General features: G+C 35.5%; 4 protein-coding genes across 5 annotated transcripts; 1 reads left to right on the top strand and 3 right to left on the bottom strand.

Moving 5' to 3' along the window:
- Nucleotides 1–338: 338 nt before the first annotated feature.
- Nucleotides 339–2,169, top strand: LOC145137615 (aldose reductase-like). Its single transcript, XM_079071741.1, has 8 exons — nucleotides 339–570; nucleotides 752–802; nucleotides 879–952; nucleotides 1,030–1,117; nucleotides 1,187–1,393; nucleotides 1,467–1,538; nucleotides 1,615–1,857; nucleotides 1,939–2,169. The coding sequence occupies exons 1-8, from the start codon at nucleotides 430–432 to the stop codon at nucleotides 2,026–2,028; spliced, it is 966 nt and encodes a 321-aa protein (XP_078927867.1). The 5' UTR covers nucleotides 339–429; the 3' UTR covers nucleotides 2,029–2,169.
- Nucleotides 2,170–2,489: 320 nt separating this feature from the next.
- Nucleotides 2,490–4,342, bottom strand: LOC145137612 (uncharacterized). The gene has a single exon (XM_079071739.1). The coding sequence runs from the start codon at nucleotides 4,195–4,197 to the stop codon at nucleotides 2,677–2,679; it is 1,521 nt and encodes a 506-aa protein (XP_078927865.1). The 5' UTR covers nucleotides 4,198–4,342; the 3' UTR covers nucleotides 2,490–2,676.
- Nucleotides 4,343–5,034: 692 nt separating this feature from the next.
- LOC145137613 (protein WHAT'S THIS FACTOR 1 homolog, chloroplastic-like) lies at nucleotides 5,035–6,437 on the bottom strand. The gene has a single exon (XM_079071740.1). It carries the CDS (start codon nucleotides 6,302–6,304, stop codon nucleotides 5,102–5,104), a length of 1,203 nt encoding a protein of 400 aa, XP_078927866.1. The 5' UTR covers nucleotides 6,305–6,437; the 3' UTR covers nucleotides 5,035–5,101.
- A 1,622-nt stretch (nucleotides 6,438–8,059) lies between these two features.
- On the bottom strand, nucleotides 8,060–10,759 carry LOC145136010 (WRKY transcription factor SUSIBA2-like). Of its 2 annotated transcripts, none has more exons than XM_079070213.1 (4): nucleotides 10,390–10,759; nucleotides 10,183–10,305; nucleotides 9,464–9,978; nucleotides 8,060–8,766 (listed from the first exon to the last, which is right to left on the bottom strand). In XM_079070213.1, exons 1-4 carry the CDS (start codon nucleotides 10,618–10,620, stop codon nucleotides 8,190–8,192), a joined length of 1,446 nt encoding a protein of 481 aa, XP_078926339.1. In that variant the 5' UTR covers nucleotides 10,621–10,759; the 3' UTR covers nucleotides 8,060–8,189. The 2 variants fall into 2 exon arrangements, with proteins under 2 accessions (XP_078926339.1, XP_078926340.1); XM_079070214.1 differs by having other exon boundaries at nucleotides 9,464–9,975.
- Between the last annotated feature and the right edge of the window lie 2,594 nt (nucleotides 10,760–13,353).

Genomic DNA, 13,353 nt, shown 5'->3' with positions numbered 1-13,353 from the left:
AAATTATTTGCTTTTTGAAAAAATCAAGAATTCTTAATATTTTAGAAAAGCCATTTTTTTGTCTATTAATTTACTGTTTGCCAAATACCTTTACATAACTTACATTTGCTTTACAGCTTCAGTTAAAAAAAAAAAAAGAAAAAAAAGTGATTTGGATAAAGAGCCAAGATGGCATCATTTTTTTCCCTGAAAAAGGAAATCCGCCACGTATGTGCCAGCAATGAACATCCACGGAGGAAAAGAATCAAAAACCATAACGTGGCGAGAACAGGGGAATCCGGCAATGTTGCTGACACTGAAAACAACGAGCTACGTGTTACATCTTCCTTTCGATTTTCATCATCCACTCGTTCTTCAGTCCCTATATGAATAAAGCAAGAAATCGGGAGGGAAATGGTTTAATTAGAGTTTCTCAGTATTGAAGAATCAATGGCGCAATCAACATTGAGAGCAAAGGAAGATGTACAATCGTTTGTATTGTTGAGTGGACACAGAATTCCCGCCGTTGGATTAGGGACATGGAGATCGGATTCCCAAGCTTCCGATTCCGTCGCCACCGCTATTCTCGAGGTCACATCGATCATCCATCCTTCGTTCTTATTTCCAATTAACTCCTCTTTCTTCTATGCCTGAACTGAACTCGATTCTTACACGACTGAAATCAGATCTCAAGTTCAGGTCATTTTAATTTTACAAAACAAATGAGATGCAATCGTTGTTGTTGTTGTTGTTATTGTAAATTTAAATACAGGCTGGTTATCGACACATTGATACAGCATGGGAGTATGGCGTTCACGAAGAGGTATTCAAATCTTACACTTTACATTCGTTTTTCCTTGTTAATTATAATAACAAAACATGTTGAAACCTATTTGCAGGTAGGGCATGGTCTCAAGGCAGCCATGGATGCAGGAATCGAGAGGAAGGATCTGTTCATCACATCCAAGCTATGGTACACCATGAAATTTTAGTAAATTTGATGATAAATTGATAAGAATATAGAGTATCCTTTAACATACATACATTCAGGTGTCATGATTTGTCTCCGGAAAGGGTTCGTCCAGCATTGTTGAACACACTTCAAGAGCTTCAGCTCGACTACCTTGATCTTTATCTGGTAAACTTCATTATGCTTTTCATATTCAAATTCTATTCCACGATTTATTTTTAATATTACTGTTTACAGATCCATTGGCCATTTCGTCTTAAAGAAGGAGCCAGTAGGCCTCCCAAAGCAGGAGATGTCTTAAACTTCGACATGGAAGGTGTTTGGAGAGAATTGGAGAAGCTTAAAACACAAAACCTAGTTCGAGACATCGGAATCAGCAATTTCACGTTAAAAAAACTCAACAAATTAACTGGATTTGCACAAACAATGCCTTCCGTGTGCCAGGTTTCCATCATCTCATCTCATTTCAGAGTTCTTCATTCATCTTCTGAGCTTCAACTTTCTTCAAATCTTTTAGATGGAGATGCATCCAGGATGGAGGAATGACAAAATGCTGGAAGCATGCAAGAAGAATGGAATCCATGTCACTGTAACATAAAACAACCTTTCGTTTTTATTTTCTCTTTTCAATCATCAGCAATATCTCATTTCATGATATGTTGTAGGCATACTCCCCATTGGGTTCACAAGACAACGGGCGAGATCTGATCCATGATCCAACGGTGGAGAAGATAGCAGGGAAGTTAAACAAGAGCCCAGGGCAAGTGCTTGTGAGATGGGCGATTCAAAGAGGAACAAGTGTGATACCAAAATCAACGAACGCAGATAGGATCAAGGAAAACATGCAGGTGTTCGATTGGACAATTCCTGAACAGGATTTCAATGTTCTTAGCAGCATCTCGGATCAGGTTTTGTGTAGTGATTTACTTTTTTTTTTCTTTGATTTTTATAGTGATATTATTATAAAATTATTATAAAACTATAAGCAGAAGCGAGTTTTGCATGGTGAAGATTTGTTTGTGAACAAGAACGATGGACCATTTCGGAGTGTAGCAGATGTATGGGATCATGAAGACTAATCCATATTCCATGATGTGATGTGATAAAATCTTGAATGTAATATAATATATAGACATAGTATGTTTGTGAGTTGTTATATATTTTAGTTGCTTGTATATTACTTATTACATAATAAAAGTTGATCAACAAATTGTATGGTATGTGTATGGAATACGTATACACACACATAGCTAAATTAACTTGAAAGACAATCACAAGATGCAACGCCTAGTTGCATGACTTTTGCTTTAGCTTTCCCAACTAAAAACCATATAAAGCATTAAGCATATGCCACTTTTGAATTTTGTGGCTAAGTTATTAAAAAGGGTCATAAATAATACATGGGACCATTCCAGAACATCTACAGCTATACCTACATTCTTTAAGACAAACATCATATGCTTCATTTAATCATGTAGGTCATTCCAAATCCCCTACAAAATCTTTGTTCAATCTCTCACAAAACCTTGCCCATAATCAGTGAAAAATCAAGAATCATATCATAACTATCAAAGATATAAACATAATATGATCAAATAAAATGTGCATTCTTACAAGGCAAATCTAAATGAGGAGGAAAAAGATCTACACGTACAACATTTCATATTTTCATGTATAATAACAAGGAAAAAAAGAGTATTAGAGTATATGAAATTACCAGTCACCAATCACCACCATTGATGAACAAGAACACCACGTTGTCTCAAGGATTTGAACAGATCCAAGCATTGTCCATAAGTTTTTTGATACTTTGGGCTCCTAACACCAGGGCAACATTTCTGCCACCGATTGTAATGGCATTCAAGAAAAACCTCATCGATCAAACAAATAGCACCAGTTTCAATTAACCTTGGGATCAAATCAAATTCTGTCCCTTCAATATCCATCTTCATCACCACAAAATCTTTTTCTGTCACCGTATTCTTCAACCACTCTGCAAAATCAAATCCTTGGATCTCATCAACGGACCCCACAATCCCACCACCTGACTCAACTGGTTGAATCCGACCCATTCCTCTTCCTTTTTCAACGTTTTCATCGCCTGGAGTTTGGTTGATTTCAAAGGTTAGACTCTCGTTTTTAACCCATGCAGCGTATGGCAACAAGGTGACACCTTTTTTTGATTTGTATTGATCGTGAAAGTGCTTATCTGCTTCAATGGCGTATATTTCGAATGTCTTGTTTTGCTTTGGATACTGTTTTTTGAACCAACTGGCAATGCTGGAACCATAGCTGCGAGAACCAACGTCTATGTAGATGTACCTTTGCTTGAAGGTGATGTCCACCATGGAAGGGAGATACTTCACATTCTGGATGTTTCTCTTTAGTGTCAGCCATGGTTTCAATGGTTCTTTTGGGATCAAAGGCTCGGCTCTCTTGACTAAATCTTGTTTATAGCCTTTAACATAGCATTTGTTGTTTGAATTTTGATCGGTTTTTCTCCTGATTTTGATATCGTTCACTTTCTTCATCACGATTTCGTGTATTTCAGGCATATTGGAATCGAATCCATCGATATGACGCGAACGTATGAATTTACAACAATTGAATAAACCAATAAACGAATTGAAACTGTACGTATCATTAGATGCTGTATGAACAATGAAATACCCTTCGGGTTTAAGTGTACGTTGAACTTCTTCGGCGAATTCAGCTGCCTTTTCCGATCTGTCAAACCCACCGGCGCCGGAGAATATAAAATCAAACGTGTTATCGTGAAACGGCTGCCGGAACCCTAGCCCGTTAATCACAAGCGGCTTCGCCGCTTTCTTGTATATCCCGACTGCGTCGTCGACCCCAATCTCTTTCAAAGCGTAAACGTCGTCACCGATAGGCGTTTCAACGCACAGAGCCTTCGACTTCGTCGAAAGAAATCCGTCAACTATGAGATCCTGGAACACGGTGATATAAAACATCACACGTTTCTGAAACTCCGGCGTCGAAGCAGCAGCGGGATGGAGGATAACCGAGGAAGAAGATGCATGTCCGACACCGGCAGTAGTGACGAGTTTTTGATTTTCAAACAAATTTGACGAGGAGAAAAAGCAGAATTCATCGCCGATATCGCACGATTCGCCATGGATAACGATAACATAAGCAAACCGAATGCCGAAGACGAGAAGCGAGAATAAGAAAAATCGAACCACAATGTTTCGGAGGAAGCCGCGTTTCCCGGTGGAAGGGCCCATGGAGAGAGATTGAATTCAGTCGGGTATGGATGAGACTAACGGGAGCAGAAACGGGCGGAGGTGTGATTAGCACCGATGAGAGTTAGGCGAGGGTTATTGGAAGAACTGAGTAAAAATAGAAGAAATTGAAGCGTAAAATGGGGATGATAACATATCATTGTTAATGGATTACTACAGGGGGGAATTCGATTTACTCAAGGATAGTTCTTCTTCATTGTTATCTATTTACTTTGATTCTCTCTTATCTCCAAGACATGTAGAAATTCTTGGAGGCGGAGGAATCTATGAAAGAAGAAAGAAGGATTCGCGGTTTGTGAAAAAGGAAGAGAGTAAAAGAGGAAAAGAGTCTGGAGGAAGACGACGTGGTGGGATGACCGGTTACCGGGAGAGAAGGTACGGCGTATTATAACGTTAAAGAGACTGATAAAAAAGGATAACGCAAAAATATCAAAATGGGACATGAAGGAAACGTGTTTTGTATATAAAGTTCACGTTGAGGATCTTAAACAATATCTACAAGATCACAATACATACGAAGATGCTGATTTTCCGTATATAGTAAAATATTTTTAAGTTTTCAAATCATCTATGGCCTTATATACTAAAGAGAAAAGAGACCATTCATGTAGCCATAGGCCCATAGTAGCCATCACGGGCCTAGGCCCGATTATGTGCAACTCTACTTTTTGTTTCAAATGTTCATAAATTACGAACAATATCATATTTCACAATTCCTTTATACAAATACATTTTGTACTAATGTACCTATTGTTATGATCAGTTTGAATAAAATGCCATGATATCTATCACATGTATACTATATTAAAATGTCACATGTATCAAATAACCGTCATATAAATAAAAGCATAAAGACCATATTTATAAAAAACTTCTAAATTGATGTTCATACAACACATGATGAATGTTCAACATCTCTCCTCCCACTGAGTGCTACAAACTTATCCCTAAACATCAAAAGTGGACATTTATCAACCAATCTTGACCCTTCATAACCTTCTTTAAGAAAAACACTACTCTTTGCACCTTTATTAGTAATGTAAAACAAACCATGATGCTTAATTAAACAAAGCAACAATCTAGCAGGCAATCTCAATTCTGAATGAAACGCTTCCAGCTGTGCAGAAGTCAACCTTTTCTCCATAGTCAAACTAAGAACCTCATGAAGAACTCCAACCACCCTCTTCCGAGCTTTAGGATCAGAAACTTCAAATCTTTTTGCATTCAAATAAGGAGAAGGAAAATCCATCTTTTGCCATTTTTCAAGTTCTTGAAGATAACTCATGTTTGGTCGAAACCCAACTGGGAATTTTAAATGAAAAGCAAAAGGGCCATGAAAGTTTCCATCTTTTGAAATTCGTGCCCGTTTCAGCTGCCCGGAACTGCCCGAAATTCTATCTTGGATCAATCTTTCCTCTCGGGCAGTTATCGCAAGGGAGGAATCCCATGTTTCAAGTTCAAGATGGGGAATCCCGCGTACTTCTTTTACAGAGAAAAATTCGGGAAATTTTGGGATTAAAGATTTCTTGAAATCAGAAGGTAAACCAAATTCGGGTTGAATTAAATCAATGGATTCAAGTGGCAACCTACAATCAACTGACAACATTAATAGTTTCTTCAAATTGTTGACCAAAATGGGTTCCATGAGTTCATTGGCTAGAGATTCTTCAGAAGCAATCTTTTCGGCTTTTTTGGTAAGTGAGACTGCAGGTGGTGTTTTGTGACCACTGCTGACGTGGAATATTAATGGGTATTTTTCAATAACAGCTATGAAATTCCATTTTTGAATAAATCCCACTTCTTTTTCGAGGTCTCTGAGAAGTAAAGATTGGTTCTTTTGTGATTGGATGATTGATTTGAGCTTTAGGATGACATTGGGTTTCTTTTGGAGGTCCATGGCTTTGTCTAGTTCATGGACTCTATGGTAGATTTTCTTTTTGGGTCTTCTTCCTCCACAGGTTTTGTGCATGATTTGAATCCACATAAAACTTGATTTGGTGAAAGAGGAATTGTCCCAGATTTTGTCATATAAGGAAGATGTTAAGGGTTGGTGCAGACGTAACAATGGTAAGATTGAACTTCTCCTCATATTTGGTGAAGAAACAGTCTATGTAGCAATATGTCGAACAGTTGGTGTGCACAACGATTGCAAAGAGAAAATGTTGGTTTTCTTCACCCGACAAACATAAAACCAGTGGCTAAATTTTAGCGATTAATGCCGGTTTTCATTGCCAAAAAAGTAGAAGTAGCCCGGTGAGGAAAAGGAGAAGAATCGATCAAACTTGCATAGAGTAAAACCTCTTTTCCATCGTGAAGATACATTCGTTTTGTTAAGAAGCTAATATGCTGATTCCTGCAAAAGTTAATGTTTTAAATATGAAGAACCATAGAATATTAACTAAAATACTTGAAGAGAAGAACTCCAATTACATAACAAAAGTTTCCTAAGGTTCTTTTTTATTTAGAATCTTTTAAACAATCCCATTCTGTCATGGTCATGAGCACTCGTTTGGTCACGCCGATTTCATTACCATCCACAGTTCTAACAGGAATTTCATCAAATAAGCTTATGTGCATAACCCAGGATGCTAAAAAACACTTTGAGAAGACGGAAAACCAATTATAAATCGAAATATAAGCACTGAAGCATGAGAATTGGAATGCTTACTTTGAATTCTTACTAGAAAATTAATGGTTGAGGGAAACCATTTGATTTGTTTGTTTCAGACTTCCAAGAATGACGATAAGTTTCAATAGTTTTTATTTCTTGAATCCGTGTCTTCCCAATTGGTTTTCTGATTTATCATTTCCCGCCTCCGATGGCTACCTGCGGTAACCTGCCTAGTGCCTAAGATAAAAATTTTGGGCCTTCCATTTCTTTGGGCCCTATTGTAACTCTCATTCCCCACAACAATTCAATTGTAGGCAAGAAGCCGTTAACGAGTATGAAGGAGCCGTGGATAAGTCAATTGTCATATGCTTTTAACCCTTCAAATTTAAACCTAAAACCGATATACCAGAAAACCCAAATAATAATAATAATAATAATAATAATAATAATCACAACAAAAACCTTATTCTCTAATCAAACTTGGTAGAAGATTTTTTTTTTCTTTTCGACCCCATTTGTATCATATTTCACAAAAATAATCATCAAAGCCAACAAACATACTCGATGCGTAGAATCAAACTAGAACCAGAACCGAAATCAGAATTGGAATCACACGACAAGATATAATGTCGTAGGAATCCTTCGAAGTTGGAGTTTTGAAGACATGGCAAAAAAAAAGGATCCTTAGGATTATAAGGTTCCGGTTTGGTTTTTTTGTTCCTTGCTTTCATCATCATGGCTAGTAACAAACTTGGTGACCGGAGATATAGGTGAATTTAGGCGTTAGTTTAAGAGTAGATTATATATTATATTTGACGGTTAAAAAAAAAGGTAAAGCAAAACTACGTCTAGGTAGCTTTCTATTTTTTGTTGTTTTCAAATACACGTTTATTCTATTTGTATTGGGACGTTTTTCTTTAGTTGGTGGAACTATACACATGTAAAATTCAAACTTAAGAAAAAGAACGTCAACTAGTGAGACATTCATTTTTATGGGCAAATTTCGTTGCTATTCTGCTGCCGATTGATATTATACAAATTACCATATGACTTCGACCGTTGCTAATGCCCAAAATTCTACTAGTCGATAGCATTAGTTTTGATAATTCATGAGTGCTTATCTAGGTTGTCATTGTAAATCAACATGTCATCGAAAAAGCCATGAAAACGCAAAAAAAGTGGTAAAGTCATCACGTGCGTCCCACCAGTAACATGTAAAAGTAAATCACAATATATCAACAAGCAAGGAAAATGATGTCTATATTTGAAGCCTACTTATGGATTTTCACATTCTAACGGTTAAACAAACATATATAGACCTTTTCTAGAGTATAGTACAATAGGTACAAACATAATCATGATTTTAGTCTAAAAACGAGTTAAAGATGAAGTCAATTTCGGGTTCTTTCTTAGTAGTTGACACTAACACTCCGGTGCTGGATTCAGATACGAATTTTTCAGAATAACTATAATTTGTCGAGTTCTCTAATGCTTGTAGAATATGAGTTTGACTACCGGTGAAACCCTTCCTACCATTAAAGTTATTTGTGTAGTTTGGTAGAGGCCTAGATATCACGACCCCACAATTGTTACTAGTTGTGGTTGTGGTAGATGTGGATGCTTGGTTGATGGCGTAATTGACACCACGACGTGGCATAGGCGCGCTATGGTTATGCCTGGCTTCATAGGTCGTGATCACGGACTGAAAATCATGCGAGGCTCGTTCGACGAGCTTTCGTACTCGACACCCTACGTATGTGCATTTGTAGTAGCTTCTTGGATTCATATTTCCTTTAACTACTTTTTGCCCGTATTTTCTCCATTTGTATCCATCATCAAGTATATCAATGTCACTTTTGGTTTCAACAACTAGTCTTGGTTCTTCAAGGGTTTTACTCAAACCAGAAGAGATCGCTTCACTCTCAACCTCATCTAATTTCCTGCAAAAGAAAAGGAAGCATATCATATATGTGACTCGGTTTTCTTAATTGTTATTTATTCGGTATGTCTCATTTACATTTTCTCTTTCATTCTCATTTAAATATTAATTTCCCATCACATCATAACAATAAAGCCTTCAAATAACATTTACATTTTCTCTCTCATATCCATTTAAATATTAATTTCCCAGTCACATCATATTAATAATATTAATAGGGCCTTCAAATAAAATGTTATAGGTATCTTCTGAGTAACATAGCCTACAAATATAAGCTACGTTAATGGTCTCACCAACCAATCACATTGTCAACATGTAAGACTGGAGTGTGGTGCCACACTCCCTCCTTTTACCGCATTTTTTTACAACACCCAAGGGGTGGAGAGTTAGGGAAGAGAGAGAGAAAGAAGAGAGAGATAGAGAGATAGAGGAAGAGAGAGAGAGAGAAAGAGAGCACCCCCAATTTTTGTCACACTCCCAAACTGCACTTCCAAAACCGCATAAAGGGGGCGGTGTTTCAGTGCCACATCAGCTGAAACCGCACCCCACCCTTCAGCCTAAGAGAGATATATCACAATATCTTTGGAGTAAGGAAATGATTTGAAAACTTGAACTTGTACTTTATTTTATCTTTTTATTTATGGATTTTCATAACATGCAAGTGAAACTGATATATATGTAAATAAAAGAAACCTTACCATCTCTTAGCCTCGGGCTCATTTTCGTGATCAATTCTCGATTCGCAAATCAAAGATCCTTGCTCTTGCTCGTGTTCTATGAAGGAACATTCAGAATAGGGCTGGAAACGGTTTGAATGCTCAAATATCGTGTTGTTAAACGAGTTTGAGGAAGATTTCTGAAAGTTTGTAGGCATTGTATGATTATGTTTTTCTTTGTAAATGATCTTGGTGATAATCCCATTCAAGTCCTTCTCTACTTTCTTCTTCGTTGGACAATTAGGATAAGTACACTTATAATAACTTTGAGGATTATTGCTTCTTTTGATTAGTTTTTGACCATATTTTCTCCAATTGTAACCATCTTGATATCGGCTTTGCTCATTAGTAGCTTGAATTGAGTTAAAATTACTATGGCTTTGAGGTGACTGTATGGATTTCGGTTCAGTTTTGCTGATTTCTATCGAGAAGTCAATTGGTTTCTGTTGACTTTCAACATTCCAATCCAGAGCTTGACTCTTCGTAGATTCTTCCTGCTTCAAAACAAAAAGGCAACAAAACATCAACACCTCTGAAACCTGATTCTATTAACATTGCACAATTCTAAGTAGATAAACTGAAAAAGAATACAACAATTGACCAAAAAAGTCAACATGCCAATATACATATTAAAAACTCAATTTACAACCGTTGACAATGTTGCTATAAAAAATATAAAGAAAGCCAAATTACACACTTACCTTCTTGTTTCCGGAAATGGAAGATGAGGTAGGCCATATTTGAGATTGAAAATTTAAATTAGTATCATTTGCTTTTTCCTCCTTGAAATGAAAATCAGAATAACTCCCTGAAGATGAAATAATCTGCGACAATAACCAAAAACAGAAAGTACCCATTAACCCAATCACATCAAAGATCAATACTTTCTTTATTAAAGGAAAACTTACATTGGAATTGAAGGAGAAGAAAGGAGGATCCAAGAACTGATTTGGGTTTGTAGAGGTGAAAGAAGAAGTATAAAACGGTGTAATAAAAGACTGCTTTGGACTTTCAACTCCGTTTTTGAACTCAAACAAATCCCACTTCCGTTCTTCGTTCTTGTTGTCATTTGAATCAAGACTTCTTGAAGAATTGTCAAAATAAAATCTTGTGTTTAATCTTCCACCGAAAGAATTCATGGTTGTTATTTTTTGTATTTACTTGTGTAAAACAGAAAAGTCTTGATATGATCAACAAAATAGTCAGAGACCTAGTAAAACAAAGAGAGATATGTGCATTCTGTTTTGGGATTTTGCTTTTAAATGATTTGAAATTGCGGGGTTTGTTGGTTTCTGGGAAGGTGAGATTTTGTGTTAACTTTTTAGCAAGTGAAATAAGAACAAGAAATTTGACCGTTGACAATTTCTCTAAGTCAAACTTGGACTTGGTTGCTTAGCTAGAACGGGTGAATTGAAGAAAGAACCCTCGTCTCTGGGACCAATTCATGATCATAGATTTGATTTTAATGATTGTTAAACTAGGTTATAACCCGTGGAAACCACAGTCGGTATATCTAAAATTTTTATATAGATAAAAAAATAATAAATGTCAAAAAAACCAAGATCTTGTTGATGGTAAGTAATTATGAATTAATTTGTTAAACAAAATAAACATAATAATGTTATTAGGATATGATTTTGTATTTTCAAAATTTGAATTGAATTGGATTTGTTGCAAAAAAAAAGGAAATAATAAAAATCATACAAAAATGTCACGTGTCAAAGAGACATTCTAAAAAACTGACACGTGTCATTTTTAGGTTTCATTTATTAAAAAATATAAATTAGAACGACAGAGAACTATCCGACTACAACCCATATTCGGGTTAATGGAACGAGTGATTTTGTAAAAAGTTCAAACTTTATCCACTTAAAGATGTGGTGCACTCTGACTTAGAAAAAAAAATAGTTTTAAAGAAAACCTAATATCTTGAGTGTTTATATGTGTTTGTTTTTCGGTTTTTAATAAAAAACTTAAATTAAAGAAAAAACCTTTGTTCGATAACACAAATTTAAGATTGTGTTTGGCGCCACAAAATTATCTTATTTTTCGAGCATTTTTAAGAGGTATTTTAAAAAAATTCAAATATACCCAAGAACAATTCTTCATTCACTCCCCAAATTGCTTCCCCTGTTGGAATGGCTTTTGGTTTATGTTGTTTAATTTGATTTTTTTTTTGTCATTTTTGTTTTTGTTTTTTGTTGTTTTTGTTTTTTATTTTTTATTTTTTGTTTTTGTTTTTTGTTTTTTTTTGTTTTTGTTATTTTGTTGTTTTTTGTCTTTTTGTTCGTTCAAACAATTACTGAGTAATTTTTTTCGTTCGAATTATCCACGTGTTATTTTTTTTTCGTTCGGACTATCTTTGTGTTATTTTTTCGTTTGTAGTATCATTGTGTTTTTTTTTCGATCGAATATCATTAACTACTTCAGCTTTGTCTTCTATCGATCGTTTCTGCATGTTAGTAGCACTGAAATGGTCTATACGGATATCAACACCATTTTCATACACAATGCCTACAAATTCGGCATAGTCAATGTTAATTTGAATTAACTTCAAATCTTCTGAAAATTAAATATCAAAAAGAAAATTATAAAGCTTATCACATTTCTCATCTATGAATCTGTAACTGAACGCAAAACACTCATCCTTATCCATGCCGATGAAATCAATGTTAACCAGCTTATTATGTATACCATTAGGTACCTGCTAAAGATACCTTGGAAGTACAGATCTACGATGGTGTATATTGCCATTTTCAAGTGTAGAAGAAAGAAACTGGAGAAAAGGGTTTCCTGATGAAGGAAAATGAGAAAGGAAAAAGTAAGCAGTTTGTTCGACACATCTCCTTTAAAACCTAAACTGACACAGTCAAGATCCTACGCGTAGCATAATAAATGACTTGGCATAAGGGTAACCATTTACCCCTTTGTCTTTGTAACACCCTATTGTTTTTCTAAATGTTTTTCAAACTCTTTGAAAGCTATGGTTATAAAATCTTTTCCGGATTAACCCGCATTTAATAAAACTTGGTCCCATAAAAACATTTACATATAAAACAAGTGTTACCATTAAACATCAATACAACTATTGCAAGCAATATGAATTACATCGATACCAAAATTAACGAACTCAACAAGTTCCACTCCATCTATGATGACACATCATCTATCTTCTATCAATCAACACTCTATCATTGCGTATAACCTAAGATACATGACATTAAAAAGAGATATGTAAGACAATAATTTCTCGTGAGCTACGCAGGTTTGTGACCCAAAACATTTATCACATTTTCATCAAAAACATTTCATTATGCAAACATATTTCAAATAGACATTTTCCAAATTCCATTTCATATTAAAACATTTCATTAGACTTAACATAATTCCAAAGACATTTCTTTTCACACTCCATTCCATTCTTTCATTAAGGGCTAATTTCGGTATTGAACCGTTGCCATTTTGTACTTAGGATTTAGCAATACCCCCACGTCTATACCAAAGTGGAAAGAACAAAATCAGCCGACCAATACATCATTTCCATTAGTACATCTATCTCACGAAGGGGAGGCACCACCCTGATAGATTCCTTTATATCCCGTTACGGGGACATCATGGCTCCATCAATATTTTTTTGTCATTACTTTCCAATTCTTGTCATTACTTTTCATTTTTTATCGTTACTTTCCATGCTTTATATATTTCATACGTTAGTATCAAAATACACGTTTCAAAAGTAAAGCATCTATATTTCAAAACATTTCAAACACATCATCAAACATTCGTTCTTTCAAAAAGTTATTTGCTTTCAAAACATTCTTGCTTGCAAGACGTTCTTGCTTGGAAAAGTTCAATAGAGAACCATAATTATT

This window comes from Lactuca virosa, chromosome 9 (assembly GCF_052849685.1).
Source record: "Lactuca virosa cultivar CGN04683 chromosome 9, Lactuca_virosa_CGN04683_v6, whole genome shotgun sequence".
In the NCBI taxonomy this organism is placed as follows: Eukaryota; Viridiplantae; Streptophyta; class Magnoliopsida; order Asterales; family Asteraceae; genus Lactuca; species Lactuca virosa.
Note: the sequence above shows the minus strand (reverse complement) of the source record. Positions and strands in the feature narration are given on the sequence as shown.